The following is a 27,988-nucleotide window of genomic DNA, read 5'->3' on the forward strand; positions in this document are numbered from 1 at the left end:
CCCCCGATGGTTATAGACTTCGCCTCCGCGAATATTTTTTTATTCTTTCAATTTCCCATGTTTTTTCTCTCTCTCCGCTCTTTTCACCCACCGGTGATTAGAAGTTACGCCTCTTCGGGTACCAACAGCGCATCGATTGCTTCGTTACCCGTAATCGCTCGCACGTCTCGTCAATCAGCCAGGATTGGACCTCACGTTCACGATATCTTCAGCGTTAGGTTTATGAAGATCACTTCAGTCTCTTGTCTCGAATTCACTTTTCAGGGGGGAGTCTGTTAACTCGGTGAATGTGCCATCACTCTGGGTACTTAATTTTTCAAACTACATTTATCTTTTTTCTTTGAAATAAAAATAAATATATTTGTCACATGGAAATGTGACTTATCTTGGGCATACTCGACCTGATTAGTTGTCTACTATCTGGTGTAATAAAAAGTTGTGTCAAGGAAGGTGTGATTACTCTCGGTATATTAAGCAAAGAAGACTATGTGTGGGAAAGAGCGGGCTAAAATAGATTCGTAGAGTGAAATTCAATTAAATGGGCGTCATTTTCGAGCTATTCCAAATCCTGCGCAAAGAAAATAAAATTCTGTGCGTTGAAAAAATTCTAAATGGAACATTAATTTAGTAAAAATTTATTCAATTCAAATAATTGAATGACATTGAGTTGAAAGACAATTAAAGAATTTAAACATTTATTTGTTATTCAGAAGTAATGGCTTACTAAAATGTGCCATTACCTGTAAATAATTTCTAAATAATTGGGCTCGAAATATGCTCAATGTTACAATATCATTGGTTTTTTTTTTTATTTTTCATAACTACGAAATGAACAACTTTTATTATCTACTTAGCACTCAATGCACTTTGCCATTACCAATTTTACTTCGTGTGGCCGTTTTTATCTGGATGACCACAATTAATCGTAAATCCTCCCTACGAGATTCGAATTACCTCGAAATTTGACACCACGCTCGGGTAATGTGTAACCAAACGTTTAACTTTTTCTTCTTATTCTCTTGGCCGCTCTCTTCACCCTCTTTTTTTTCACGCCTCAGAGGGCACCGAGGGAGGGCTCGCGGACCCCGTGGATAGTATCGTCGCTCATCGCAGATATATAGTGATGATCGTGATCAACGGTCATTGGGCGCACTCTCGCCGAGTATCTAGAGCCCACTGATTTACCACTTCGAGACCGGCACGAAAATTTAACACTCCACAATGAGCCGCAAAACTCGAAAAGTGCATGTGGGCGTTGAATATTTCACGCTATGATAAGATCCTCAATTATCTTCGGATGCAGAAGATTAAACGATTTTGAAATTCTGAATTATTCACAATAATAACAAATTACGAATGTTGTTGTTTTGAAAGTGAAAATATTGCTTTCAATTTTGGGACAATTTTTCAACTTTTTTTGTGGGAAAGAATAATGCGTGACATTGAAAGTTACAAATAGAGACACTAAGAGGAAAAATTTGAGAAAATTTGACTCGAAATTCAAATAAGAGGACAAACAAGAAACTTTTTATTTCATTTGTTGCAATATTTACAAAATTACTAAGTCTTTCACCAGTCCTCACTATCAATTGTATTCAATGTTCGAAAATCATAAGATGAAACACCTAAAATATGAGTAGAACTACATCATTATCTCCTCAGTAAATAATCCCTTGTAGATAGACTTAATCCTGTAATTACCCTAGTGTTGCATTTTTCATACGGAATGTTCATTTTTCTGTATTCACTCAATAAACTTCCTCAACCATAACTCATCTAGAAATTGACAATCTCATCACATCAACACGATTTACCGATGTCATTCAATAATTTCCCTCGCGGGAAGATTAATGACAGAATTATGGAGAGTGGATTAAATTAATTAATAACAGTTGAAATATGCAAATTTTCTCACACTCATGATACGCCATTTACTTGAGAATATGAAATGGTGGTGAATACTCGTCAAGACTATATTCCTCGCCTTGATCCCGCATTACGAATGCCTCGACCCATCAGCTGAGGAAAAGACGGACGATGATCTCGCCAAAGGGTTTTGCCGCCTCTTCCTTCATTTTTTTTATCTTCTTCATTTCATCCTCTTTTATTACGTTAAGGGCGTGACTGCAGATCGACGCAGGAAGAGGAGAGAAAATTACCGGAGGAAAAACGGATGGGGAAGGAAAGAAAAAATACTGAATGGATCGAGAAAAGATGCGTGCAATCAGTCCAACACATCATTAAGTGAGGTTTATCTGGAATGTCAATGGAAATACATTGGGACTCTCGTAATATCAGCAACTCTCAACGCCCCTAAAACTGCCAAGGTAACGAGTGAATGAACGGCGCTTGCAATTTCAATTGCACATCACATGCATAAAAAACTAGAGAGCAAATTCATTGATACAAAGGAGAAAAAAGAAGAAAATTGAGAAACGATTCGCCTCTTTAATTGATTCAATTACTCATAATGAAATCATTTGCAACCAATGAATCATCAGTACGTTCATTCTCACTTCTCCATGAGCGGATAATACCGATCATTTAATCCCTGTGTCACGACTACAATTTTCCACATTCATTTTGACACGAGATGAATTGAAAACATTACGCAATCGTACAAACATTGTCATACTGTTGTCTCTTCACGACATATCATACCACTTGGGGGTTATTCTGCATAGGCTAGTGCGCGTGTAAAAGCGCACTTGAACGCCACACACGATGGGTTATTATATGCTGGCCTTCTACATTATGTACTCGGCGATACTAAACGGGACAAGGGGTCTCATCGAGTACACGAGTTTGTCCAGTGTCAAGTTTAAACTGCCTTCATCAAACTTATCATCAAATTCCAGAGGATTATTTGAAAATCTTGATGGACAGTAATTTCCAAAATTGAATTGATAAAACACGGTTCCCAGACGTATCCACCTGCATAGAAAAAAATATAAGCCAAAACTTATAAGTGAGATATAGTGATTTTGCCGGAATTATATCTTGAATATATCCGCCTTGTATACCAGGTATATGCTAGGTATACCCGGTGGAGTATATGTACACACATATATCCAACATATATCTCAAATATTGCAGTTTTTGCCAGAAAGTATACCACATATAAGCGGATATAAGTGACATATATTTCTGTATGTATATTTTTTCCATGTGGCCACGTCATTTTGGAAATTAAAAATCCTCAATCTAATCAAGATGTTCTCGAACGAAAAAAATCGTCGTCAGTGAAGAATTTTCATTCGGCGCATTATTAGACTGTAAACAATAAAGAACCTTGAAATATATGATTCCTCTTAAGAATCATGATGTGAGACTTAAAAATAGGAGTAAATTTGATGGCACTATGCCAGAGTGATCAAAGCCCAGTTAAATTATGTTTGTTGAAGTTCTGGGCCATTTTTCGGTCAGTTGCAGGAATTGATGAATGGAGAGAGAAGAAAATAAAACCTCAAGAACTCCTCGATGTAGTTGAGAAGACGCACAACGTTTCCAACGCACTGAGCGTTCCTCTTCAGGTGCTTTATTAAAATTCAAATTCAAGAGAATCATATAAAACGTTATTAGAACTATTATGCAACAACAGATATTTAAATTGTATAACATTTTTCTCAATTACCAATTTGCCAACCATTTTTAACCATTGAAAGAACTATTCATCCGCAACTGGCCGAAAAATGGTCCAGAAGTTCAACAAACATCTATATCAGAACGGTCGAGAACTTCGTTTTCATCGCAATTAAATTAATAATACCTTCGATGCGGGATGACATGAAATTTAAAAAACATGACAAAAATTTCCAAAATTGAATTGATAATACAGAGGTCCTAGACGTATCCACGTCATTTTGGAAATTGAAAATCCTCAATCTCATCAAGATGTTTTCGAACGAAAAAAAATCGTCGTCAGTGAAGAATTTTCATTCGGCGCATTATTACACTGTAAACAATAAAGAACCTTGAAATATATGATTCCTCTTAAGAATCATGATGTGAGACTTAAAAATAGGAGTAAATTTGATGGCATCATGCTGGAGTGATCAAAACACAATTAAATTAATAGTACCTTCGACGAGGGATGCCCAGACAGAAATGTTCAGTAAAAATTACGGAACTCTCACTTCACTCAGCGATTACGGAATCGACTCAGAACATTTAAGTGACGGTATTGTAATTTTTCACAAGAGATTCAGATAAAAATTACGGAACGCTCCGGAAAAATTCCGCGACAGTTCCGTAAAATTTTCTACAACCACATTTCGCTCCGGAATTACGGAAAAGATACGTAATTTTTATTGAATATTTCTCTCCGTGTGATACGAAATTTAAAAACGCGTGATTTTGTCTCTCACCGTAGTTTCATTGTGGGTCAACAAAGGGCGTGCCAGTTCTCATATATTAATCGCATTGTTCGCCTCCGACGCTAAATGATGATCGCAAGGAAGACGACTCATAGGAGTCACAGTCGGTAGGTGAACGACAATGAGATGTAACCATGCATTATAGCTAAATAGAGGAAGACCCTGGGTCTTCTCAATGTAAGTTCAATGTTTCGCTGTTTATATCACTGTACCAGAGTGCTGAACATCAAATACTCTCGCACTTAATTTATTTATGCATATCTGGCCGAGATATTTCTGGATTCGATTATTTATTCGTCGTTGGTGGATACCGTGAAACGCAAAATTCCAAGTTAAACAATGAAATTTGTAGGGAATGTTGTTGCATTGGTTTAGAGTCTGCCCATTTTACAGAGATTGAAATTTCAAGTTTACCCATTGTGCTCAAATTTTATACTAAATGAGAGAAAGGAAACGACTCTTCTACGGTGCTTGCCCCAGCACTTTCGGAGAATTTCAACAGAAGAAATTGAGAATAAAATTTCATTATCTTCTCAACGACACTATTTACAACCTTCAATCTCGTCAACTTCTTCGTGCCGTTGTGAGTTTCAAATTGAAACGGAAGTGCCGACATTTATCGCTTGTCGGAGTTGTACGCGTCTTGAATTATACAGATCGACGAATGTCGCATGAAATGAACACAGGTCCTCTCTGAAAATACGAAGTTGTTGATTAGAATGAGGAGTAATCGTGGATAATTAAATCAGAGGTACGGAATTCGCTACCCGGATGGCTAAGGAATTCGCCCTTATCGTACGCAACTGATTAAAAAAAGAAACCGTGTCGGGATTAAGTTACTCTCCGTAAACAGCAAAACCAGGATTGTATCCTGTTTTCACGTAAATTTTGATAAAGGAGTGAAAATTGACTTGCATGAGAATCTATGCCGACGGATTAAAATCAAGTTCAAGGTAGTATATAAACATAACATGAATTTCCAAGATTAAAATCTGAAGTGAAGTCTAAATGAACGTTAATGTCCGTAGAAATAATCTGGTTATTATTGATAATAACTAATATTGAAGTGCAAAAATAACAGTCTTATGAGACAATTCAGTAGCGAAGTGGTAAAACGGTTCAAGTCGACTTATATCTTAGTTGAGTTTTTGAAGAATATCTCCGAATCCAAAGGAGATAACGAAATTTTTGTAATAACCTTTTGTCTAGAGCAAATTCAGTGCTACAAAGAAGGTCGTAACAAAAATTTAGCCATCTCCATTAGATTCCGAGATATTCACTGAAAATTGGCCAAGAGTCAAAATCGACTTAAACCGTTTTACCACTTCGCTACACGGAGAGAAATGTTCAGTGAAAATTACGGAACTCACAGTTCGCTCACCGATTACGGACTTGACTCAGAAAATTTAAGTGATGGTGTTGTAATTTTTCACAGGAGATTCAGGTAAAAATTACGGAACGCTCTGGAAAAATTCCGTGTCTTTAGGTAAAAATTACGTGACAGTTCCGTAAAATTTCCTACAACCACATTTCGCTCCGGAATTACGGAAAAGATACGTAATGTTTATTGAATATTTCTCTCCGTGTGCTGAATTAACTTCCCCAGATCAGGAAGAAGATTGAAATCTAGAAAAAAATCTCGAAAAATCATTAAAAAATGAATAAAAACTCAGTCTTCAATACAAAAAATGTCAGTCAAACTGTTGTAAATAATTTATGTTTCTCCATGTCCTAAATGGCGTGCCATGTCTAAACACCCTAGTCAAACGAGAGACTAGTGTTTATAAAAATAATTGAAGGAAGAATTTGATGGATCAAGTGGGATTTCTTACCCATCAAAATTAGAATTCATGGAATAAATTATCACTGATGAACAACTCCTCTTTTTTTGGCTTTTTGAATTTATTTTTCGTCATTACCCTCAACGACTCAACTGGAGTGTTCTCGTGCTACTTCAAACCCTCAAAGTTCAAATCATAAATCACTTTAAACTCTGCAGTAACCTAGGGTCGAATGTGGCTCGAATGAAAGCTCTGATGTTAAACGACAAATATGTGGAAAGATATTTCAACGAAAGGAATTGAGACAGACTCCATGGATATCCTTAAGCACCCGTTATTGTCGCTTCAGGACATTCTTGTTAACTCAAGATACCATTTTTCCTACCAACAAACGCCACCCTGATTTCGATTCGTACGAATGAGCCCGAGAAGAAAACTTTTATTTTATGATCGACTGAGTGACTCCCCGCGGGTCATTTACCCAGATAGATTATTGCCGTACATACCAAAGGACCATGTGAGCTGCAGCAGAGTAAACACGAGAGGTAATAATCGAGAGTTTTAAGAACGAGAAAACTCGTGTGGGACGCACCAATCCGCTACTTGAAGAATAATAAATATAATGGATGCGATAACGAGGCGCAAAGCTCATACCTACGCCGGTTTTAAATACATGCAATGTAACCGAAGAACGGTCTAATATTATTATTGATAAATGTGATACATTGTGCTGGTGAGCGATGAAACTCGTTCGTCGATCGATTCTTTATTCTTTTCTGGTTACAAGTTTTGAGACTTCAACATTGAAACGATAAGACATGTCGATGCCACGAATTGCTACCGGCGAAATCGACCTCCCGTGTGTCTCATTGGGACGTATTTCTTTTCAGAACGCGTAATTATATGTTTTCACAAGGGAAGAATTTAATAATAATAATAATAATGATAAAAAGTAATATTCATGCATTCCGGTATTCCATGCATACTTTTGTTAATGGAATTTTTCTGGATAATTCTCATTCTCGGAGATTATGACACGTAGATGGTTGTTGGAAGAGTATAAATATTTGGTTTCATTTTTCAATTGTGTAGATAAGTTCTTTCAATTCTCCGGTGGAGGGGAATAGTGAAGGTTTTTGTGTAATAATGTTCCCTGAAAATGATAATAAAGGGCATGAGGGGGAAGCAGCTGTGACTGGCATAATAAGAATCGTTTAAAAATCATAAAGTGTGAAATCGATAAATTAACATCACGTGTTGTAGACAGGTAATTTCGTGATGAATGATAATGAATTCGAGGCCCTTTCACCACTGCCACTGTTTCCGGATTCAATCGATAGCCAATTAACATCAACGTGGAAGAAACAAATTTCAACGAATTTATGTACAAGTGTCGACAGGGGTCACTACCAATTATCAGGAACTCTTTCCGTGTTCGGTTGACTGGGGGAGTCGGGAATCACGCATGTGGGTTCGTTAAAAATTTACCGTAATCATGTAAATTAAATTGATGGCTTAATTTTGTTGGCAAAATACTGGAAATTGAGTTCTTACGATTTTTCTCTGGAATATTTGAAACGATTGAGTCAATTTCAGGTTATCGTACAGAGGAGAGATATATCGTTCGAGGTTTTGAAAGCTTGACCCAAAATTGAAAATCAATTCAATTGATTTTATGATACTTAATCCCCGTTATTTAAATTACATTTTACAACTAATTCATTTTATTCCAAATATTTTCCTCTTATGAATGGATAATTGGAAATGGAACAAAATGGCGCAACGTTTTCTTCCTCAGAATAAAAGTTGTTCCACGTTCTACTTCGTTGTGTCAACACATTTCTTGAATGTTTTCATTGGATTCATTTTCGTTGTGATTCATAAAAAAACATATCTCTTGGTTTTTTCTCACATTTGAAACGAATGAGTAAATTCCATGTTATCGCACAGAAGAAAAAAATATCGCTCGAGGTTTTGAAAGCTTCACCCGAAATTAAAAATAGATTCAATTGACTTTGCGACACCTAATCCCCGTTATTTTAATTACATTTTGCAAATCATTAGTTTTCTACCAAACATTTCCCTCCCATGAATGAATAATTGAAAATGGATCAAAATGACGGAACGTTTTCTTTCTCACTTGAGCATTGAACAGAATAAAAGTTGTTCCACATTCTACTTCGTCTATGTCAACACATTTCTTGAATGTTTTCATTGGATTCATTTTCGTTGTGATTCATAAAAAAACATATCTCTTGGTTTTTCCTTACATTTGAAACGAATGAGTAAATTCCATTTTATCGCACAGAAGAAAGAAATATCGTTCGAGGTTTTGAAAGCTTCACCCGAAATTAAAAATAGATTCAATTGATTTTGTGACACCTAATCCCCGTTATTTTAATTACATTTTGCAAATAATTAGTTTTCTTCCAAACATTTCCCTCCCATGAATGGGTAATTGGAAATGGATCAAAATGGCGGATGCTCACTTGAGCAGTGGACAGACTAAAAGTTGTTCCACATTCTACTTCGTCTATGTCAACACATTTCTTGAATGTTTTCATTGGATTCATTTTCGTTGTGATTCATAAAAAAACATATCTCTTGGTTTTTTCTTACATTTGAAACGAATGAGTAAATTCCATTTTATCGCACAGAAGAAAAAAATATCGCTCGAGGTTTTGAAAGCTTCACCCGAAATTAAAAATAGATTCAATTGACTTTGCGACACCTAATCCCCGTTATTTTAATTACATTTTGCAAATCATTAGTTTTCTACCAAACATTTCCCTCCCATGAATGAATAATTGAAAATGGATCAAAATGACGGAACGTTTTCTTTCTCACTTGAGCATTGAACAGAATAAAAGTTGTTCCACATTCTACTTCGTCTATGTCAACACATTTCTTGAATGTTTTCATTGGATTCATTTTCGTTGTGATTCATAAAAAAACATATCTCTTGGTTTTTTCTCACATTTGAAACGAATGAGTAAATTCCATGTTATCGCACAGAAGAAAAAAATATCGCTCGAGGTTTTGAAAGCTTCACCCGAAATTAAAAATAGATTCAATTGACTTTGCGACACCTAATCCCCGTTATTTTAATTACATTTTGCAAATCATTAGTTTTCTACCAAACATTTCCCTCCCATGAATGAATAATTGAAAATGGATCAAAATGACGGAACGTTTTCTTTCTCACTTGAGCATTGAACAGAATAAAAGTTGTTCCACATTCTACTTCGTCTATGTCAACACATTTCTTGAATGTTTTCATTGGATTCATTTTCGTTGTGATTCATAAAAAAACATATCTCTTGGTTTTTTCTCACATTTGAAACGAATGAGTAAATTCCATGTTATCGCACAGAAGAAAAAAATATCGCTCGAGGTTTTGAAAGCTTCACCCGAAATTAAAAATAGATTCAATTGACTTTGCGACACCTAATCCCCGTTATTTTAATTACATTTTGCAAATAATTAGTTTTCTTCCAAACATTTCCCTCCCATGAATGAATAATTGAAAATGGATCAAAATGACGGAACGTTTTCTTTCTCACTTGAGCATTGAACAGAATAAAAGTTGTTCCACATTCTACTTCGTCTATGTCAACACATTTCTTGAATGTTTTCATTGGATTCATTTTCGTTGTGATTCATAAAAAAACATATCTCTTGGTTTTTTCTTACATTTGAAACGAATGAGTAAATTCCATTTTATCGCACAGAAGAAAGAAATATCGCTCGAGGTTTTGAAAGCTTCACCCGAAATTAAAAATAGATTCAATTGATTTTGTGACACCTAATCCCCGTTATTTTAATTACATTTTACAAATAATTAGTTTTCTTCCAAACATTTCCCTCCCATGAATGGGTAATTGGAAATGGATCAAAATGGCGGATGCTCACTTGAGCAGTGGACAGACTAAAAGTTGTTCCACATTCTACTTCGTCTATGTCAACACATTTCTTGAATGTTTTCATTGGATTCATTTTCGTTGTGATTCATAAAAAAACATATCTCTTGGTTTTTCCTTACATTTGAAACGAATGAGTAAATTCCATTTTATCGCACAGAAGAAAGAAATATCGTTCGAGGTTTTGAAAGCTTCACCCGAAATTAAAAATAGATTCAATTGATTTTGTGACACCTAATCCCCGTTATTTTAATTACATTTTGCAAATAATTAGTTTTCTTCCAAACATTTCCCTCCCATGAATGAATTGGAAATGAATCAAAATGGCGGAATGTTTCATTCTCATTCGAGCATTGAGCAGAATAAAAGTTGTTCCACATTCTACTTCCTCTGTGTCAACACATTTCTTGAATGTTTTCATTGGATTCATTTTTTGTCGTGATTCATAGAAAAAAGTCTCATGGGCGTATCGCGAAGTCTGGCGTTGATCGCCTCCCCGGAAGCTCATTGACTGTTTCGTGTGTTACATATTGTAATACAACCGAACGACATGTGAGGGGAGTGTGAAAAAAAAACCTTGCATGCCAAGCTGTAGATGTGTTTCTGGATGAAGATGTGTTGCCGCGAGTTGAGAGAAGGCGCCGACACTCTTATCACGTAATTTATGATACTCCGAGGGTGGATAGAGGAGGGGGAATGTTTATGGTGTTCAGCTGCAACGGCCCCGAAAAACCTCTACGGTTTCCGCCTGATGAAAGCTGAAGTTAAAAAGTCGTTTTTTCTTCCAAATTCTTTTTTTTTCAAGAATCATAAAGAGAGCGAAAAAATTGACGCAAGAGCGAAAAATCATCGCCTGCCATGGATCCTGCTTCTGCGTGCATTTACATGTCAGTGTTGAGTAATAAATTCCGAAAAGAATGAGTTGAAAAAAATTGCTCGTACGAAGATTGATATTTTTAGCTTCAACAATTTTCTGGGCAATTTACTGGCATTATGCAAGTGAGTTTTTAACGCCACGGGGTATCGAAATGAAAAGTCTACGTATTTCTCCTATATTCCATGCATCTGAAAATGGATCATTCGTGGGGAAAACTGATTGTTTATTATCCGTTAGCCGCGCAGAGAAGCCTAAAATGATATAATCGAAAAACCGGTCCAGTGGATTCAATTTTTGAGGTGAACTGCATTTTTTCCCAAAATTAAAAAAAAAATGTGCAGAACAGCAATTATGAATCACTTTTTTGATATTTGACTCATAAATAATGTATTTTTAGTTTTTTTATGAGGAAATCCACTGAACATGCACAGTAATTCGAGATCAAAGGATCGGGAGAATAATGTTTATTAAGATTTCGAATATTGAATAAAAAGTGATTCGTAACATTTTTTTCTCTCATGTTTTTTGGGAAAAATACAATTGTCTATCTCTTTTTTACATTAACTAATGATCAGTTTTTGTATAAATGGAATATGGGGGAAACCTATAGAAATTCTCACTTCGACAACCCGTGAGGTTCAAAACTCACCAGAGTTCGCTAATTAATTCCGCCAATTCCTTAAATTCAGCCGATGCAAATTTATTTCCAACTTTTTTGAGTATTGATTCAGGAGGCATTTAATACGAGTGCTTGAACGCAATTTCTCTCGTTTCAACTGTACCTAATCTAATGGCCGATGACACTGGCTTCACGGTCGAACGGGTTCACGATATCCACAGACTCGACGGCAATTAGTTAACGAGTTGCGATAACCATGCGCATGACAATTACAGAAAAAGAAAACACTTTTTACTTGAAAAATCGTGAAGTTGAAAAATACAGGAGTAAAATTTAATTGAGTAAATTAAAAATGCAAAACCGCCCAAAACCAACGAAAATTTAATAAAATAAAATAAGAGAACAAACTGTATATCGTAAATAAGGATATATATTGTGCAGTCATTTAGATAGAATAGGTAATTTAATAGCTGTTATTAAATAAACTGCTTTCTGTATCATGTTGAGCTGTGCGTTTTATTAATTTCTGTTATATTTTACATCTATTTAATTTGATCCTGTATGAAATAAAATGAAAATGAAAATGAAAATTTATGAAATAAAATGAAAATCAAAATGACAATGAAAAAATTAAGTCAAATGAACTCTGGCCATCCATTATCGGAAGTATTCGTACCCTCATACCTATTACCGTTTTGAAATCCAGTCTAGTTTAGAGGGGCAAGGGGGGCGAGTGAGAATAAAGGGGCTTTGTGAGCACTCACGGCGTTTGGAGTTAAAACTCCAAACTGAAGCCAAGAAACTGAAAAAATAAAAACCTGAGGTACCCGGCTATTGTTAAACACGACCATTAAACATTTCGAGTTTTAATTTACGTGTCCCCTAGTAGCCTAGAAATATTTGTCGACGTGAAAAAGCTGAAAACAAACCATTCTTGGTTGTGGCCCGAGTGACCGACATTCTTCCACTGCCGGTAATAAAATCACACATTACGACTTTTTCATGATGTATTTCCATAATAATCTCGTCAAGAAGCGAAACAGTTCCCCATAATTTTTACATAAAAATTAATTTTTTCAATGGGGATTTTTCCTTCCACAGGAATGAATGGTTTGATCCTGCCACGCGTCCAAAATTCAAATCACGCTTGCGAAATAAAACCCGAGAAATAGAATACCAATGCCATCGTCGAAGAGTCACTCGTATTAATCCAGGACAAGAAGGAAAGAAAGAAGAATGAATGAATAAAAAATAATAACAGGGGTTTCGCTACGGGTGGCCGCGAGCCAGTTTCAAGACATCAGGCGTTAATTCAGTAATTCACTGGTCAAACGTGTTGACCAGTGCTGGTGAGGAGGAAATAAAAAATCGTGGCAAAAAACGTGACAACAAGTGCGTGAAATAGTTGAATTAAATCATCTCCATTATGTAAAAAATGTTCTACATGAACCGAGTTGATTCAAGCACTTAGAAAATGACGATGAAGTAGCTGTTAAGGGGGGGAAAAATCCCGGGAGCGTGAATTTCATTTTGTTAAATCATGTATACGGGGCTCAATGGAGCGGAGGATAAAGACGTCGATTGTCGATCATGCGAGATTACCGCGGCCTCGGCTACTCTCAAAAAGCAAAAGAGATGAATAAATATATAGTGGAAATGCGTTCACGAGGAGAGGAAGGAAAACCGGGTTTCGAAAATGGAGAAAAAAAAGGGCGGGTCTTGTGTCTTGTGCATCCACTGCATGCACGGATGAACAGGGTAACTTCTCTCACTTCATCATTCGTGTCTCTTTATGCTGTGTGCGAAATTCGATAGCTCGAGATGCACGAAATACCATCGAAATCTATTGAATCTTCGGGAGACTTGAGATTTTGGGAGGAAAGAGGAAGGATGGGGAAAACTTTAATCCCTTTTTGGGGATTGAATGACGTGTTTCGAGGGATAAAAAATGGGGAGAGGCGCGTCGACCCCACAGAGAGCTTCGTGTGCCGGCGGTAATGCAAATTTCATGGAGCAGAAACTTTTTTAAAGAAGAGTATTGGTCTCAATTTACGAAACTATTTTTATCGTTTGACAAGTCAAAGACAGGGGAGTATCTATCTCTCAATTGAAAGGAAATACAGTCCATTTTTTCCCCAGCAGATTCCGAGACTTTAATTATTTCATTAATTAAAGTTAATGATTTAATTGAATTGAATTAATTTCATCGAATGAAGAGCTCTGAAATGTTTGCCATATTTCACGAGGTATTCAATACTTTCATGCATGATGCATTTTCATTTGATTATCATGTGACAGTAGGCGTCAATGTGGTGCTAATGATTAATGATGTCACAATTATAAGGGGTGGATCACATCGCTGATTACATTGTTGATACTGATCTCCCCGAGATGTCTTTTCAATGTAATACAAAGGAGGCTGATCTTCATGGGGGTTTGGATCGTTGGGAATTCGTCGCATAGATTACAATTCCTGCAGTGAGTCATGACTTTTAAAATCATAGTGTCACGTATCTCATTGTCCCATTAAAATTCCTCGGATTCCATTTGTTTCGATAATTTTTTTCATCATTCATCTCAATGATGGAAAACCGTCATTATCGGAGCCATTTGTAGAGTATTATTGGGCTCACAATTAATTAATCTTATTATCGCTTCTGGGATCAGCGTTAATAACCACTCAACTCGCATTTGAGGACTTCATTTGGCCGGAAATTAATCGGGTCAAAGAAACACCAATTGACCCCATTCTCTTTTTCATTTTTTGCACTTCAAGAGTCGTTAAAATTTCCGTTCCAAAACCACTGGATATATTTTTTTATTTTCCCAGATAAAGGCGAGCTGCAAAAGTTGATGGAGAGTAGCCATTGAAGTCTTGAACTTCTTGTGTTCCATTATACGGAACACTCGTGGCTTGCCTTCGGTGTGGTAATCATGCCATGCATCTTGACGTGATTCTTCGCGCTTCACACTTTCCTCATCTCCCTTTTCATTTCATATAGAACGACTCTGCTTTTTACCAAGTTAGATAGACAATCTCTAATGTAACTGAGTCTGCTCATGCATACTCTCCAACAAGTCGTCTGCATTGCACTCATTGGCATAACTAAACAATGACAGTCTTGTTTGAGTCGAGTCTTAAGTATCAGAATCCATCAATCAATTACTTTTTTCATCGATTGAAATGCTGAATGAAGCAAACGTTAATTACATTTCAATTTCTTACAAAGAAATTCATTAATTTTTGTTATTTCCCTTCAGTAAACCTCGGGATATTTTCAAGATAACGGAAATACATTTCAGTTTATTTTATTTTCAATTCTTGTTACGAAGCACCATAATTTTTGCCAGAGTAAAAATATTATTCTTCCCGTCGAGAACAATTTTCTTAATGTCATGAAATGAGCGTCCAACTAACTCCCATTGTCCCTCGGCAATAATTTTCCACGCATAATTACCCCATGCCCTCCGCGCAAAATCAACAAAAGAAATGAGCTAATGCCATTGAACTAATTCACGCTGCAATTCAAATTCAATGGCGTGCCCGAGTGAACGCTGAACCTCTCTCTCTCTCTCTCTCTTTTTGTTATCCACATGTTATCGTCCACGGTAGCCGCGCCGATAGCTCTCTTTGCCATTCAAAAAATGGGAACACGCTTGAGAAGCAAAATAGAGAGAGAAAAAAATCCCAACATACTAGACTATCCGGGAGATTACGCCATTTTTTTATTTAATCCCAACCTTGCCTCTTCCTCTAACGTTCGTGACTCTCGGGATCTAGCCACATGTATAAACCATGCATCCGTAGCGAATGATTAATTAAGGCTTTCCGAGAAGGCGTAACAAGTGAAACATTATTGGTGCTTAGTGGCACAGTTTGCTCGACCGGGCCGTCGTCACCCCCCGATGGTCCAGGGGGAGAAAATTCATATGAATTGGCACCAGAGTCATTTATTAACGCAATATTTTCATCGTTTATTCATGGATTCCACGTCTGGTATTTTAATTTGTCGTGTGCAACTCGTTACATTACAAATGCTCACTCACTAGTCACTAGTTATCATCATAATCATCAGCAGTAATAGTCTCATCATTAAGTAGTGAATTTTAATTGATATGAAGTTCAAATTTGTTGCAGATGCATTGTGATATTGATGATACTGTCGACGGTGTCGTTGGTTGACTCGTACATACCGGAAAAGTATCCAATTGAGGTAAAGTACACGTTAATGATAATCATCAGATGCCGGTGATAATTCTATTGAAGTATTCATCAAACGACTTTAAATTGATCGTGGAAGATTGCAGTGACGTTGGGGTGCACTTCGCATTGCTTGGAAAAAATAATGTGGATCAATTCCTATCAGAGATTGAGAGATAATTGACGAGGAGATGCGTATCAGCGGTATTACGGGATGAGGAGCTTGTGGATTGGCAATTGCTTGTTCATTCAGTACCATTAAGTCGCTTCTTTATGCATTCAACTGCACATCAGTCAAATGAGACATCATACGGGGAAACTGTAAAGTGATTGACGAGTGTCAATTGTGATGGCTTTATTCAGGGAATTGATTTGCTGTTTATTTTCATCTGTTTCATCTGGGTTTTAAACGTGTTAATGACACGAGTTTTTGATGAATTATTCAGAATCTGAGAACGACGAAAGGCGACGAAAGATCCTCGTAAAAATTTCACCGTCTCTCTCTCACTCTCTAAACTCTAATTGCCTTTGAATTTATTTGATGCCTAATGGTGGTTCGGTGTGAGTCGAATTTAAAGAGAGAATTTCTGTAGTTCCCGGTAGCTTATGTTGGGAAGAGCACCATTTAATCTGTTGACTCTTGCAAAAACGGAGTGTAATAATGTTATAAATAGTAGATATTGTGTCGATTCTCTGTTTTTAGAACTGTGAATCTTTAATTGAAATTGATATGTTTGAATACGTTAACTTATTATTTATCTGTTCTCGTATTTGGCAAGCGAATAAACGTATTTGTTAAAAATAAATAAAAAAGGGCCCCGGGTTCGAATCCTGTGCTGGGGCTTAAGGAATGTCATTATCTCTAAATTCTCTAAATTCTAAACTCTTGCAGGTATATCACATGCTCCAGGAACGATCGCAATACGGAATCGGTCGTGACAATAGAGTAAGAGGAAGTTGGGGCCCCTGGAGCTCCTGGAGTGAGTGCTCAAGGCCCTGTGGAACTGGTGTTCAATCGCAAGCCCGTCAATGCAGTCTGCCTCGGTAATAATGCCATAAAACGATTACGATTACGTTTCATTAATCTCCCGGAGTGTCATGAAAATCCAATTTTCCCAAGAGATATTCTCCAAATTATACACTCCGAGTCGAGTGAACTTAGAATTCTGGTCTTAGACATACATTTGACTTCCATATCGTAATGGGGGTAGCAAAAAAATGCGCATGTGAGCTGTAATGACAGGAGGCGCCAAGGGATTTTTTTCCTCGTGTCCATTACAATTTTTTTCTCTCGTGGTGCTCTCGATGACCGGCCTGGCTTTCCCGGCCATCAATAACAAGTGTTTCTCTTGCGTTTCAGTCGCTCTATGTGTGTGTATGTTTAATGAACGTGTTTCCAATATTTTTTCGTGCTTCAAGGCGAATAATTGGAGCACATTTATTATGCTGGCTTGAATAAACTCAAGTGATTTAATATTTCATCAATTTTCGTTGTTCAAGGGGCCTGAGAAAGAGGAGTTTAGCGAACGACGTAAATGCAACTAGTCCAAAGCCGATTTGCATTGGTACACATAAGAGATACCACATATGTAACACTCACGAGTGTCCAAATTACTCGGAGGATCCTCGGACTGAGCAATGCGCTAAGTATAATAGTAGAATGTACAAAGGGAAAAGCTACAATTGGGTGCCATTTTTAAATGGTAATAATAATAATAATCTAATTAATAATGAGTTGTTATAGAGGAAAATTTCTAGAGTTGATCGCTTTAGCTGAGAAAATTCTCTACGAAAAAATTTATCGGACACTTGCCGCAAAATCCACACACTGATGTAGAGATAATTAATGATTTAAATGTCAGCAACCGAATCCTTATGTTTTGCCCCTTTCTTACTGCATCATTCCAAGTTTATATTACATTTTATCCGTTCACTTTTAATTCATGCAGTTTATCCAACGACAATTTAAATTCAAAGCAAAATACCCTGAGGTCATTAAGAAAATGAATAAAAAATCAGATTAGATACTATTTTCTGCAATTGATAAAAATCGTAAAATTGATGATTTCTCATTGAAATGCAATATGAATAATTATCAGCCGTGGATAGTGAATGAGTTTATTTCATGATTTATAGCACCAAATCCATGTGCGTTAAACTGCCGTGCAATGAATCAACGATTTTATGCGACCCTGGAGCCAGAAGTGGTCGATGGTACACCGTGCGACGGTCCCAATCTAAGTGGTAGAAGTACAGGTCTAACTATTGACCGAACTGAACAATGGTTGTGCGTCGCTGGACAATGCAGGGTAAAACTGGGTTCCATTTTCAATGACGGCGATAAGACCCCATTTTATGGCAGTTTAAATTAGTTCTTCTTCGCATTTTTACCCTACATTTGGTTTCTTTTAAGGGGAGACTACTAAGAGTTGTAAAAGTCGTAGGTTATTGGAGTGAGACTTTTCATACGTTGACGATCGATTATATAGATCTGAAAACGAATAATTAGTGCAAAAAAAAATTTTTTTTATTTTTCGGTTGCCCGAAAACGCTTAAAATGCCAAAAACAGTCCAGGGCCTTCAATTTTTGAGCTACGAAGGATTTTTTTTGTTCAAAATTTTCGTAAAAATATGTGGAATAACAATTACGAGCTAGTTTTTTTTTAATTTGCCTCTTACATGGCTAAATTTGCTTTTTTTGTATTTTTTTACGCAAATAGTGAGTTTTTTTTATGAAAAAGAAAACGAAATCAGCTGTATAGGAGTCAAATTTCAAAAAACTGGCTCGTAATTGTTGTTCCACACATTTTTTCGAAAATTTTGGAACAAAAAATCTTTTGTAGCTCAAAAATTGGAGGCCTTGGACTGTTTTTAGCATTTTAAGCGTTTTCGGGCAAACGAAAAATAAAAAAAATTTTTTGTTGCACTAATTATTCATTTTCACATCTATATAATCGATCTTCAACGTACGAAAAATCTCACTCCAATAACTCACGACTTTTAAAACTCAGTAGTCTCCCCTTAATGTGTTACACTTTTTGATGGCACTTTTAAATGGCAGCGAAATTTTTACCATTAGCCAGTGGGATGCGATGGAGTGGTGGGATCTGGTGCTATTAGGGACACCTGCGGTGTTTGCGGCGGCCAGGGGAGAGGCTGCAAGTTATTTGAGGGAATTTTTATGGAGCCTATCCTTCCGAAAGGCCATCAGCCTGTCACGACAATCCCCCGGGGTGCTATGTCACTCAATATCTCGGAATTACGATATACCGGAAATTTTTTAGGTAAATGGGGAATCCTTATGCATTTGTCCAATCGAGACCGGAAAATTTTTCATTCCGTTGGTTTTTCGTAATTTTCGCAGCTCTCAGAGCGGAAAATGGAAGTTATGTAGTTAATGGGCCGGACTCGGTGAGTCCGAGTGGTATTTATAAAATTGCTGGGACGACTTTGAAGTATCAAAGGGGCGATAAAAATCGCATGGAGAGTATAGCTGCAACAGGACCACTCAATGAATCCCTGGGGATTGAAATTTTATATCACGAGATGAATCCCGGGGTTTTGTACAAGTATATGCTACCGGCTCCAGAGGAAATTCCGGAGGATAATGCCATTAGCGCGCCACCTCTTTATGCGCCAGGTGAATTGTAATTCGGCGATAATTAAGGGGTGGAACAGGAAAATAATAAATAAATAAGTCTAGTCAATTTTTTGTGAATAGTTTTGGATCTAAGGGAGACACGGAAATTTTTATAAGGGTTTATTTTATAGAGTCGGAGATTGATTTATCCTTTTCCACCACTTGACAATTCAATTAAAAAACGTAGCTGAATATTCTTTGATTCCATAATCGATGAGATAATTTATTCCCCAGGTTCTGTTGTAAACGAAATTCCCCATCCGAATTTGGGAATCGCTTCTTCGAATCCAGTCACGTAACTATTTAATTCATCTGGCAAAAGTGTTAGAGCCTGTTCAAAGGGCAAAACTACTCTGAAATTATCTCTTCCACAGTCGAGAGAGGCAGCCCGAGGCAACGCTAACGAGAAATCAGGTAAAAGAGCAGAGTGACGAGCATACAAATGAAGAAATGAAATTCTCACCGACAACGGTGATGGCAGGCGATGAACCAACTATTAATTCATCTTCAAAGAAGAAGAAGAACAGGAAGAGGAAAAAATGGAAATTCGCCTGGAGAATTATGGGACTTTCTCCGTGTACCAAATCCTGCGGGGGAGGTGAGGCTGATCAATAATTTTGAATTACTTATTCGTGGGAGGCGGAATTGTAATTTAGTGACAGACTGGAGAGATATGTCTCCTGCCCATTCAGAGAATACTGGGTATTGTGGAAAAATAAATGTGACTAGCAACTCCAAGCCCATCCGCATTTTTCAGTTACATAGTTCCACTTTAATTCAATGGAATGCCCGAATTAATTACATCACTTACCCGCTGAAATTAGATGAAACGGTTGTGCCTAAAAAGTTCATCCCACGATTCATGAGATTTTAAGAGGTCTAAATTTTTTCGGCAGCATACGTGACTGCAAAATTATTTAAAATTGAAATTAAAGTTATGCCAATTTCAATTCTGTCAATGTAAAATTGATTTTGGGCGAATTACATTGAGAATTAATTATTGTGTTAATAAAAATTTGCGCAATTTCAAATGTTTTAGAATTGAATTTATTGAAATGTCAGGAGAATGGGATGTTTATGAGTATTTGAAAACAATTTTCTCTGCACACGAAGAGAAATCTATCACTGAACGTAATGAATAATAAATATTTGGAATGCCCTCCAAGATAAAATATTCTACTCTAAAGCTCGAGGGGAGCGGCCACACGTGAAACTCGATTTTCCATTTGTTTGTATTATGAAATCCAATAGGTATGCAAAATGGAATATTCAAGTGTATAAGGCTGGATAACGATATGGTGGTGCCCGATCGCAGGTGTAGAAAATTTGAAAAACCCGATTCACCATCGTCGCTGCAGTGCAACGAGCGTCCTTGTCCGGCTCGTTGGAGAGCCGATGCTTGGTCCGAGTGTTCCGTCACCTGTGGCACGGGTGTGAAAACACGGCGCCTCGAGTGTGTTCAAGATTTGAATTCTAAATTGACAATGCGCGTAGCCGCGGGCGCTTGTTCCCAACCACCGGACTTGGGCACAGTCAGCTCTTGTGGTGGCCCACCTTGTCCAAGTCTGGAAGTTCGACAAATGAGTGGCACACAACGTGATACTACACCGAGGTGGGATGTTGGCGTGTGGGGTCCAGTGAGTATTCCCCAAAATTACTCATTCACGAGTTGTCACATAACACAGTCCTACAAAATTCTGACTTTTTGGCAGAGGGATGAGATTGCCACCACTCGAAAGATTTTTGCAAACTGATTTCAAATCCGTTGGCCCAATCCCTTGAAATGATCTAGTTTTTGAGAGAAAAAAAAATCTGCAACTCCTCAAAATGGCTCAAAATTTTTTTTTTCAAAATCTTAATTTATGCAATTTGAGATGTACGTTTCTGCGGAAATTCACGGAAGGTTGTCGATGGTTCAAGAAAGGGCCAGAACGGGACAGAATTCTCTGGAAAGTTCGCGAATCGTCTGCAAAACTACAATTTTCCGATGCAGAATGTTCCAGCAGATTCTGGAATGTTCTAGAAATCTTTAGGAATTGCGCGATTAATTCAGAAATGAACGCTTCGGAAAATCACGGAAGGTTCAGGAAAGTTATAAAAACTCCCGACTGATACCTCATTTTTTCCGGGGTGATTCTTACATTAATTTTGCGTTATTTTATCGTAAAATTACCCTAAAAATTTATAAAACCTCGATTGATTTGAAAGCTAAGCTACAAGACCCGTTCATCATCGATGCATTCTTTAGGTGCTCCGACAATATTTCAGAATATTCTAGACTTTTGTATCATTTATCTGCTAAATGTCGATTTCAACACGAAAAAAATACGACCGCCGTAAGGCGAAAAAATGCACTAGTTTAATTAAATAACGATAAGTAATTAGTAAACACTGTGAATTGAGCTTTACTTCTGCTTTATTAATATCGCACAAGTTAGAAACGTCTATCTTCATTAAAACAATTTTGTGAAATACAGCTATATAATTCAACAAACGATTTTAAATAAAAAAAATAAGACATTTTGAAAGATCCTAGACTGGATCTTATACTCTTAATTCGAATGCTAACAGATTAATTTTTAGTGTTCATCAACATGCGGAAAAGGCGTTAGAAGGCGCACAGTCACCTGTATCACGGCCGGTGAACCCTGTCTCCAGTCTACAAAGCCCGTTGATGAAAGACTCTGCGAGACACCATGCAATTCACCATCTGTCTGGCTGTATTCCGAGTGGTCGTCAAAGGTAAAAATCCCTGTACCAAAACCTCTAATATTTCACGATAGCTTAAACATCTGTGTAAACCTCTCAAGATTCAGGAAAATCCAAACAAATAGTATGAAAACATTGAAGCCCTTACTTAAAATCCATACCGCTAAAACATTTCAGTACAAACAGCCGGATGTCTTGATTAAATATTCATGTATACCCTCGTATATTTAACCACCTTTTTTTTTAAAAATATTTTTCCGAATGACTCGTGGAAATACATATTTATCGAGAGCCACGAATGTAGAGGGAAAATTACACGAGTCCGCCTTGGAGATAAGAAATATGAAGAAATGAATGATTTCCGTAGTGCACAGCTCAATGCGGCCATGAGGTGGAGACGAGGAGAGTTGCCTGCAGCGATGTCAATGAAACATTCTGTGATGCGAGAAAAAGGTCAATTACTGAGAGGCAATGCGTCAATGCAACAAAATCCTGTCCAGAGCCGAAATGGTTCACTGGCCCATGGTCAGCGGTAAATATTTTTGCGTATATTGTAAAACTACATGTGACGCAGTCGGTGTAGCACATAATTCTGAAGTACTGCATAGCACAGTTTGGCGTGTAAATTACGTTGGTTCAGCTGCTAGAATGTTTTATTTTGTTCCATCTGCCGAAGACGCAGTATTGGATACATAAATATCATAAAAAATATTATATCATGTCCCGAGAATAGGTAAACCGCGAATTTTAACTTCACTTTGTGCAGTTACAACGCGTTTCTGGGCACTTGGGGCATAAAATATTATTTTATATCCCTAGGACTCTGGAACTACAATTTTAACATCGATTCTCTCGGTTAAATCGCGGTTTTCGGGTCCAGACGCATAAAATATTGTATGTCACACGGCGATAAAATAATTTTCTGACTCATGTGATTAAAATCCTCGCCTCCTCGGCTCGGATTATTATGCCACATTCGTCAGAAAATACTTTTATCGCTTGGTGACATGAGATGACGTGGCGAATCCAGTAGCGATCAATAAATAATGACATTGATCCTTGTAAAATTCATCCCTTACACTACCTTTACGAGGTATGAAACTCGCGACTTTTATCACCCTCGCGTAATATATGTGTACGTCCACATGAAAGGGCCCCCTGTACCGCATCTGGTTTACAATCTATTCACATTCTTGTTTTCGCAATTTTCAATTAAACCAATATTAAATTATTTCTTTGATCTTCTCTGCAACGTCATTTTCCACGCTATCGAGATCATTTTGGGCTTAAATTGGGCGGAATGTTATCAATATTATCGGAGTATAGATAACTCCATATCGTCAAAGAGACAATATTCATTAAAATACCGATAGTTTCTCAAAAAAGAAAATGATTTTCAGAGCTGAACTCGCATGCATGTCTCCCATTCATAGTTAAATCTATATTGAGCTGTTCAATGAATGAAAAAATGACCTAAGAATAATATTTTCATAAGTGTTCCGTCCTGTGTGGCGAGGGTATCGCCCATCGCGATGTTATTTGCATCGATAACTCGTCAGGTGAATCAAAAATACTTTCGGAAAGTAATTGCACATCACCGAGGCCGCACGCCGAGCAGGTCTGCCACATGCCAGTTTGTATGCCCGAGTGGTACACGTCCGACTGGAGTGAGGTAATTTTTGGGTGCTTATTCATTGACATGCTCAGTGTATTTTTTTTTCCATCCAATTTATGTTTCACTGACGTATTTATTCAGTGCTCGGCTACTTGTAATGGGGGTATGCAGAGGAGACTTGTGCGATGTATTGCGGAGGGCTTCGAATTGACGGGATGCGAGGTCAGGAACAAGCCGGTGGACCAGAGGATTTGTAACACGCAACCGTGCAGAAAGGACTTGTCACACAAAATTCCGAAGAGTGAGTCATTTCTTCTTATAATGAAATTGTTGAGTTTGAAGGACTTATCTATTTACCACTTGACTACGATTCCATGTGTTGTCTATTTCAGAGGTTCATTCTGTCGACGGATGCATAGATAAATACCCCAACTGCGAATTAGTAGTGAAAACTGGCTTATGTCGAATAAAATACTACAAACACTCGTGTTGTGGATGTCGTCATTAATCTCAATTGAAAGAACATATAAATTGAATTAACAATTGTAATTGAAAGTCTGACCCTATCGTAGTATAACGAGATTTTTGTAAAGGAAATGTAAAAGTATTTTTACTAATTTAAACAAGTAACTATTCAATGATCGAGAGTTGTGACTTATACTTTTATTGAGGCGATGAAGCTGGTAAAAAACATTGTATCATGGGAATCACGGCTCGAACAATTTTTCTTGCTTTTGCAATGCGAGCAAATAATTTCAGCAAATTAATTTCAAATCTAAGCAATTTCTCACAAAAATACTTCATTAAATATGGTTTTCTCAGGCTCTTTCGTTGGTTAATGCACCCCCTTTACCCGTCCATTGCTCCTTCAAATCCACTTTCAATCCAAGGTCTCTCAGTGCAGCGCGAGCATCCTCAGCTAGTACTGGGTGATTTTTAATCGCATTTTGGAGAACAGCATCGGCTCCATAGGACACGAATTCCCGCGACTCAGCTTTATTCCTCACCGACATATTCCTTATCGCCCACGATGCTTGTCGTAGGACAGTCAAACTCTTTGGAAATTCTTTCATAGCGTCAATAATCACTGATGGGGCACCGCAGTCATAGAATACCCCAGCATTTGAAGAACTGCGGAGTGTCAAGGCAGAAATACAGGATAATGCTGCTGAAGCGACACTCTCTGAGCTCTGTAATGAAAAAAAATTAGTCTTTAACGGAGGAAGTCCTCCAATCAGCGAACAATCTTCCTGTAATTTTAAGATCAACCCAATCAGCACTAGAGAAATTCCCTTAGACTGCACAAATCCTTGATTTAGTGATTACATGTCAAAATAGCATACGCAAATGTTAACAAACAAATTCACACAATTTGGAAACAATTATCAACGCAGTCTTCGAAATCAAGAAATATTTACTTTTGGCATGAGAATTCATTTAATGAAAAAACAAAAAAAATATGAACAAGAATACAGTCAATTGCATTTATAAATAAATGAGGAGGAGGTATAAAAAATCGCAAAAAAATGATCATCCAGTAAATGGCATTAATAAATGAGAGCATATAAATCAGTAAATCGGCAGATTCAATAAATTGCTATCAAATTATAATTAAACTAATCACAAAAAATAGTATCATCAAAATAATACTAATTCACACCACCCAAGTGTCCAATAAGTAGGGATTGTCGAAGTGTCACATGTGACGCATATGCTTGAATACACGTGTTAAAAATATTGTTCAGAGTTTTTACTTCAGTTTTGAAGACTGAGTTGTGCTGAAAAATGCGAGTCGGACTTCCTTTCGGAAGTCGTTTGGCTGGCTAGAAACATTGTCAATGACAATGCTAACACAGTATTAGTGGCAAAAACCGTGAGAACGCTTATCTTAGCATTTTGGGGGCGGCAGCGTCTGTGAGGCTCCTGGTTCGGCAGAGTACGATCGGGAGCCGAACCGGACAGTCGAGTACAATTTTTCCAACTTCAGCACCACGTATACCCGAACCCCTTAAGGATGTTCGACACCCTTTTAGCCAAAATTGACGTTGTTTTCATTTTTCTGGCAAATTATCGATGGGAGTGACGTGAAAAAATATAACGATTTTGTGGTTTGTCATTCTTTAATGGCTCACGAAGTTGCGTAGTGGTGCGATAATTTTCATGCGTTTTTTCTACAGTTTTGTGATTCTTTTTAAAAGTTTAGAGAAAACGCAGGAAAATGTTCGCACCACCTTAAAATTTCGTCAGTCATTAAATAATGACAAAACGCAAAAACGTTATATTTTTTCACGTCAATTCCATCATAAGTTTGCCAGAAAAATTAAAAAAACGTGAATTTTGGCAGAAAGGGTGTAGAACATCCTTAACGTTTTACGTTATATATGCACAAGTCTAAATTCACTCATTATATCCCTTTAATCATTCGTTCGTATTGTCATTTAAAATCCATTCTGGTCTGTTCTCATGATCGGACACCGGACAGGACCACTGAGTGGACTGCCCTTAAGCGCGCCAGCAGTAGCCGAGATCATCACCGTGGGTTGCGACTGACAGAGTCAGTCGTTCATTACCCAATGAAATCAATTGTGGAAAGCCTCCTACATCACACACACAACTACACACGTCAGCAGAGTAAACCGATTGGTTTAAAATGCTTAAATAAAAAATAAAAAAACTACACACGTGTTAAATTTGTACATGTTAAATTGTCAAGTGTTGAAAATGCATGTGTTAAGTCTGTGCGTTGAAAATAACGGGTGTTATTTAGACCGGTAACCGATTTGGTTTCATGTCAGAAGTCACCTTGAATCTACCAATGCTGGAAACAATGAGAGGAGCACTGCCACACGTGACAATATGGGCTTTGACATTGTCATTGCCAGCAAGTGCCTTCAGTAGTTTCAGGGCCTGCCAGTTCAATTTCTCCGTGTCAGGATGGTTAATCATGACGTCGAGAATAAACGTCAGACCTCCAGCGTCTTCGACGTCCTGGCAGAATTCGTTTCTAACGATCAGAGAGGCCATCGTCAGCATGAGGTCCCCAACGACTCCTACGTCTCCCTTAAATTCTGTGAAAAAAAAATCTCATCAGATGGGATACAACTCTGGAAACTGGTAATGAGACATTCAATTTACTCATGTTTACTTGTTAATAACCCAGTGAGGACAGTGAGTGATGCCCTGGCCATTTGAGCGGCATGATCATGAGCTTTTCCATATTCATGCCTTATGTCGTCATCCAGCGCTAAACTCCTCATCGCTCCACAGCAATCTCTGAGCTCAGGGCCTGTTATATCCTCTTTCTCGATAATTTTTCTGATTCTGTGAATAATCCCAACGTTGAATATCGCTTGTCTGTTCATCTCATGTTTAATGCAACACTCTTTTATCCAACGGAGGAGGAGCTGGATTGTTGGGACATCTGATAGCCGATCGACAAGTCTGAAAACAATATATTTTGCGAATACCAACATTGCGAATGAAATTTCTTACTCAAGAGCAACATTCTTACCTAATCTGTAACTTGATTCCACGAGCGTCCAACAGATCAGGATGTCCAGTCATCAGCGATGTCATTGTCTTGATGACTGATTTAAGAATATTAAGATTTTCTTCGTTCTCCACTTCTTCCATAAGATCGAGGAGAATGCAGTACGCATTTTCTTTGGCAGCGTACATTCTCCTGGCAATGTCTCTGTTTAATTCAGTCTTGAGTTTTTCCAATGCATCAGGAACGTCGTTGTAATTTTTTTCTTCTATCGAGGCGGATAGTTTCCTCAGGCAAGTCTGTATCACGTTTGAATTTTCGCTGATCGCCAGGTCCTTGATAATGTTGGTCAAGTCGATGCCCTGATTGTGGATTGAATAATACATAAGTAAAGACATCGGAATGTAGTTTTTATTCAAAATTTTCTTCGTTTATGTTTTATTACCTGGGCCTCAAACTGCTTAACCGCATCCTCGATGGCCTCTTGTGGTGTCATAGCCAGATCCTCAATATTCTCCTTCACCACTTCATCGTAAGTCTCTTGTTTGATCACGCGCACCATGATTACTGCACCACTGGCTCTCAAGTTTTTCCTTTATTCCTCGACTGCGACCTGAATCGCCATAAAAGGCTTGAATTGGTGGACGGACGGCACACGGGTACGGTGCCGTATGTACACCGGTGTGATCATTTCTCAATGACTTTTTTAGTTGCACTCTTCTCTCTCACAGCGCGAGGTAAAAGCCCGGTGCGCGGTCAGTAA

The 27,988-nt window shown here is 37.6% G+C and overlaps 2 protein-coding genes across 3 annotated transcripts in view; one reads left to right on the plus strand and one right to left on the minus strand.

Annotated features, from left to right (window-relative positions):
- LOC107036255 (ADAMTS-like protein 4) overlaps positions 1-24,562 on the plus strand; it is a 27,324-nt gene extending 2,762 nt beyond the window's left edge. Inside the window, exons 1-15 of one of the 2 annotated variants that reach the window (XM_015254076.1) lie at positions 13,975-14,051; positions 15,712-15,787; positions 16,667-16,818; positions 17,275-17,477; positions 17,911-18,083; positions 18,854-19,058; positions 19,139-19,414; positions 19,649-19,709; positions 19,789-20,012; positions 20,666-21,051; positions 21,998-22,156; positions 22,491-22,655; positions 23,619-23,795; positions 23,880-24,039; positions 24,131-24,562. In XM_015254076.1, the coding sequence (XP_015109562.1) occupies positions 14,002-14,051; positions 15,712-15,787; positions 16,667-16,818; positions 17,275-17,477; positions 17,911-18,083; positions 18,854-19,058; positions 19,139-19,414; positions 19,649-19,709; positions 19,789-20,012; positions 20,666-21,051; positions 21,998-22,156; positions 22,491-22,655; positions 23,619-23,795; positions 23,880-24,039; positions 24,131-24,246 (2,583 nt within the window). In that variant the 5' untranslated portion in view covers positions 13,975-14,001 and the 3' untranslated portion in view covers positions 24,247-24,562. Of the gene's footprint in view, positions 1-13,974; positions 14,052-15,711; positions 15,788-16,666; positions 16,819-17,274; positions 17,478-17,910; positions 18,084-18,853; positions 19,059-19,138; positions 19,415-19,648; positions 19,710-19,788; positions 20,013-20,665; positions 21,052-21,997; positions 22,157-22,490; positions 22,656-23,618; positions 23,796-23,879; positions 24,040-24,130 lie in introns of those variants that run through there. The other variant, XM_015254066.1, reaches the window with a different exon arrangement.
- LOC107036268 (armadillo repeat-containing protein 6 homolog) lies at positions 24,382-27,983 on the minus strand. Its single transcript, XM_015254088.1, has 5 exons — positions 27,671-27,983; positions 27,250-27,587; positions 26,884-27,179; positions 26,541-26,806; positions 24,382-24,928 (listed from the first exon to the last, which is right to left on the minus strand). Exons 1-5 carry the CDS (start codon positions 27,785-27,787, stop codon positions 24,557-24,559), a joined length of 1,389 nt encoding a protein of 462 aa, XP_015109574.1. The 5' UTR covers positions 27,788-27,983; the 3' UTR covers positions 24,382-24,556.
- Between the last annotated feature and the right edge of the window lie 5 nt (positions 27,984-27,988).

The sequence above is a fragment of the Diachasma alloeum genome, unplaced genomic scaffold, assembly GCF_001412515.2.
Source record: "Diachasma alloeum isolate Michigan unplaced genomic scaffold, Dall2.0 Dall_scaffold_00176, whole genome shotgun sequence".
Taxonomy (NCBI): domain Eukaryota; kingdom Metazoa; phylum Arthropoda; class Insecta; order Hymenoptera; family Braconidae; genus Diachasma; species Diachasma alloeum.

What these genes read in the sequence shown, in the direction of transcription:
- LOC107036268 (XM_015254088.1), bottom strand. Translation starts at nt 27,787, where the DNA reads ATGGTGCGCGTGATCAAACAAGAGACTTACGATGAAGTGGTGAAGGAG. An exon ending in TTAAGCAGTTTGAGGCCCAG is followed by an intron (nt 27,588 to 27,670) that starts GTAATAAAACAT and finishes ATCCACAATCAG; the next exon opens with GGCATCGACTTGACCAACAT. An exon ending in GGAATCAAGTTACAGATTAG is followed by an intron (nt 27,180 to 27,249) that starts GTAAGAATGTTG and finishes TATTGTTTTCAG; the next exon opens with ACTTGTCGATCGGCTATCAG.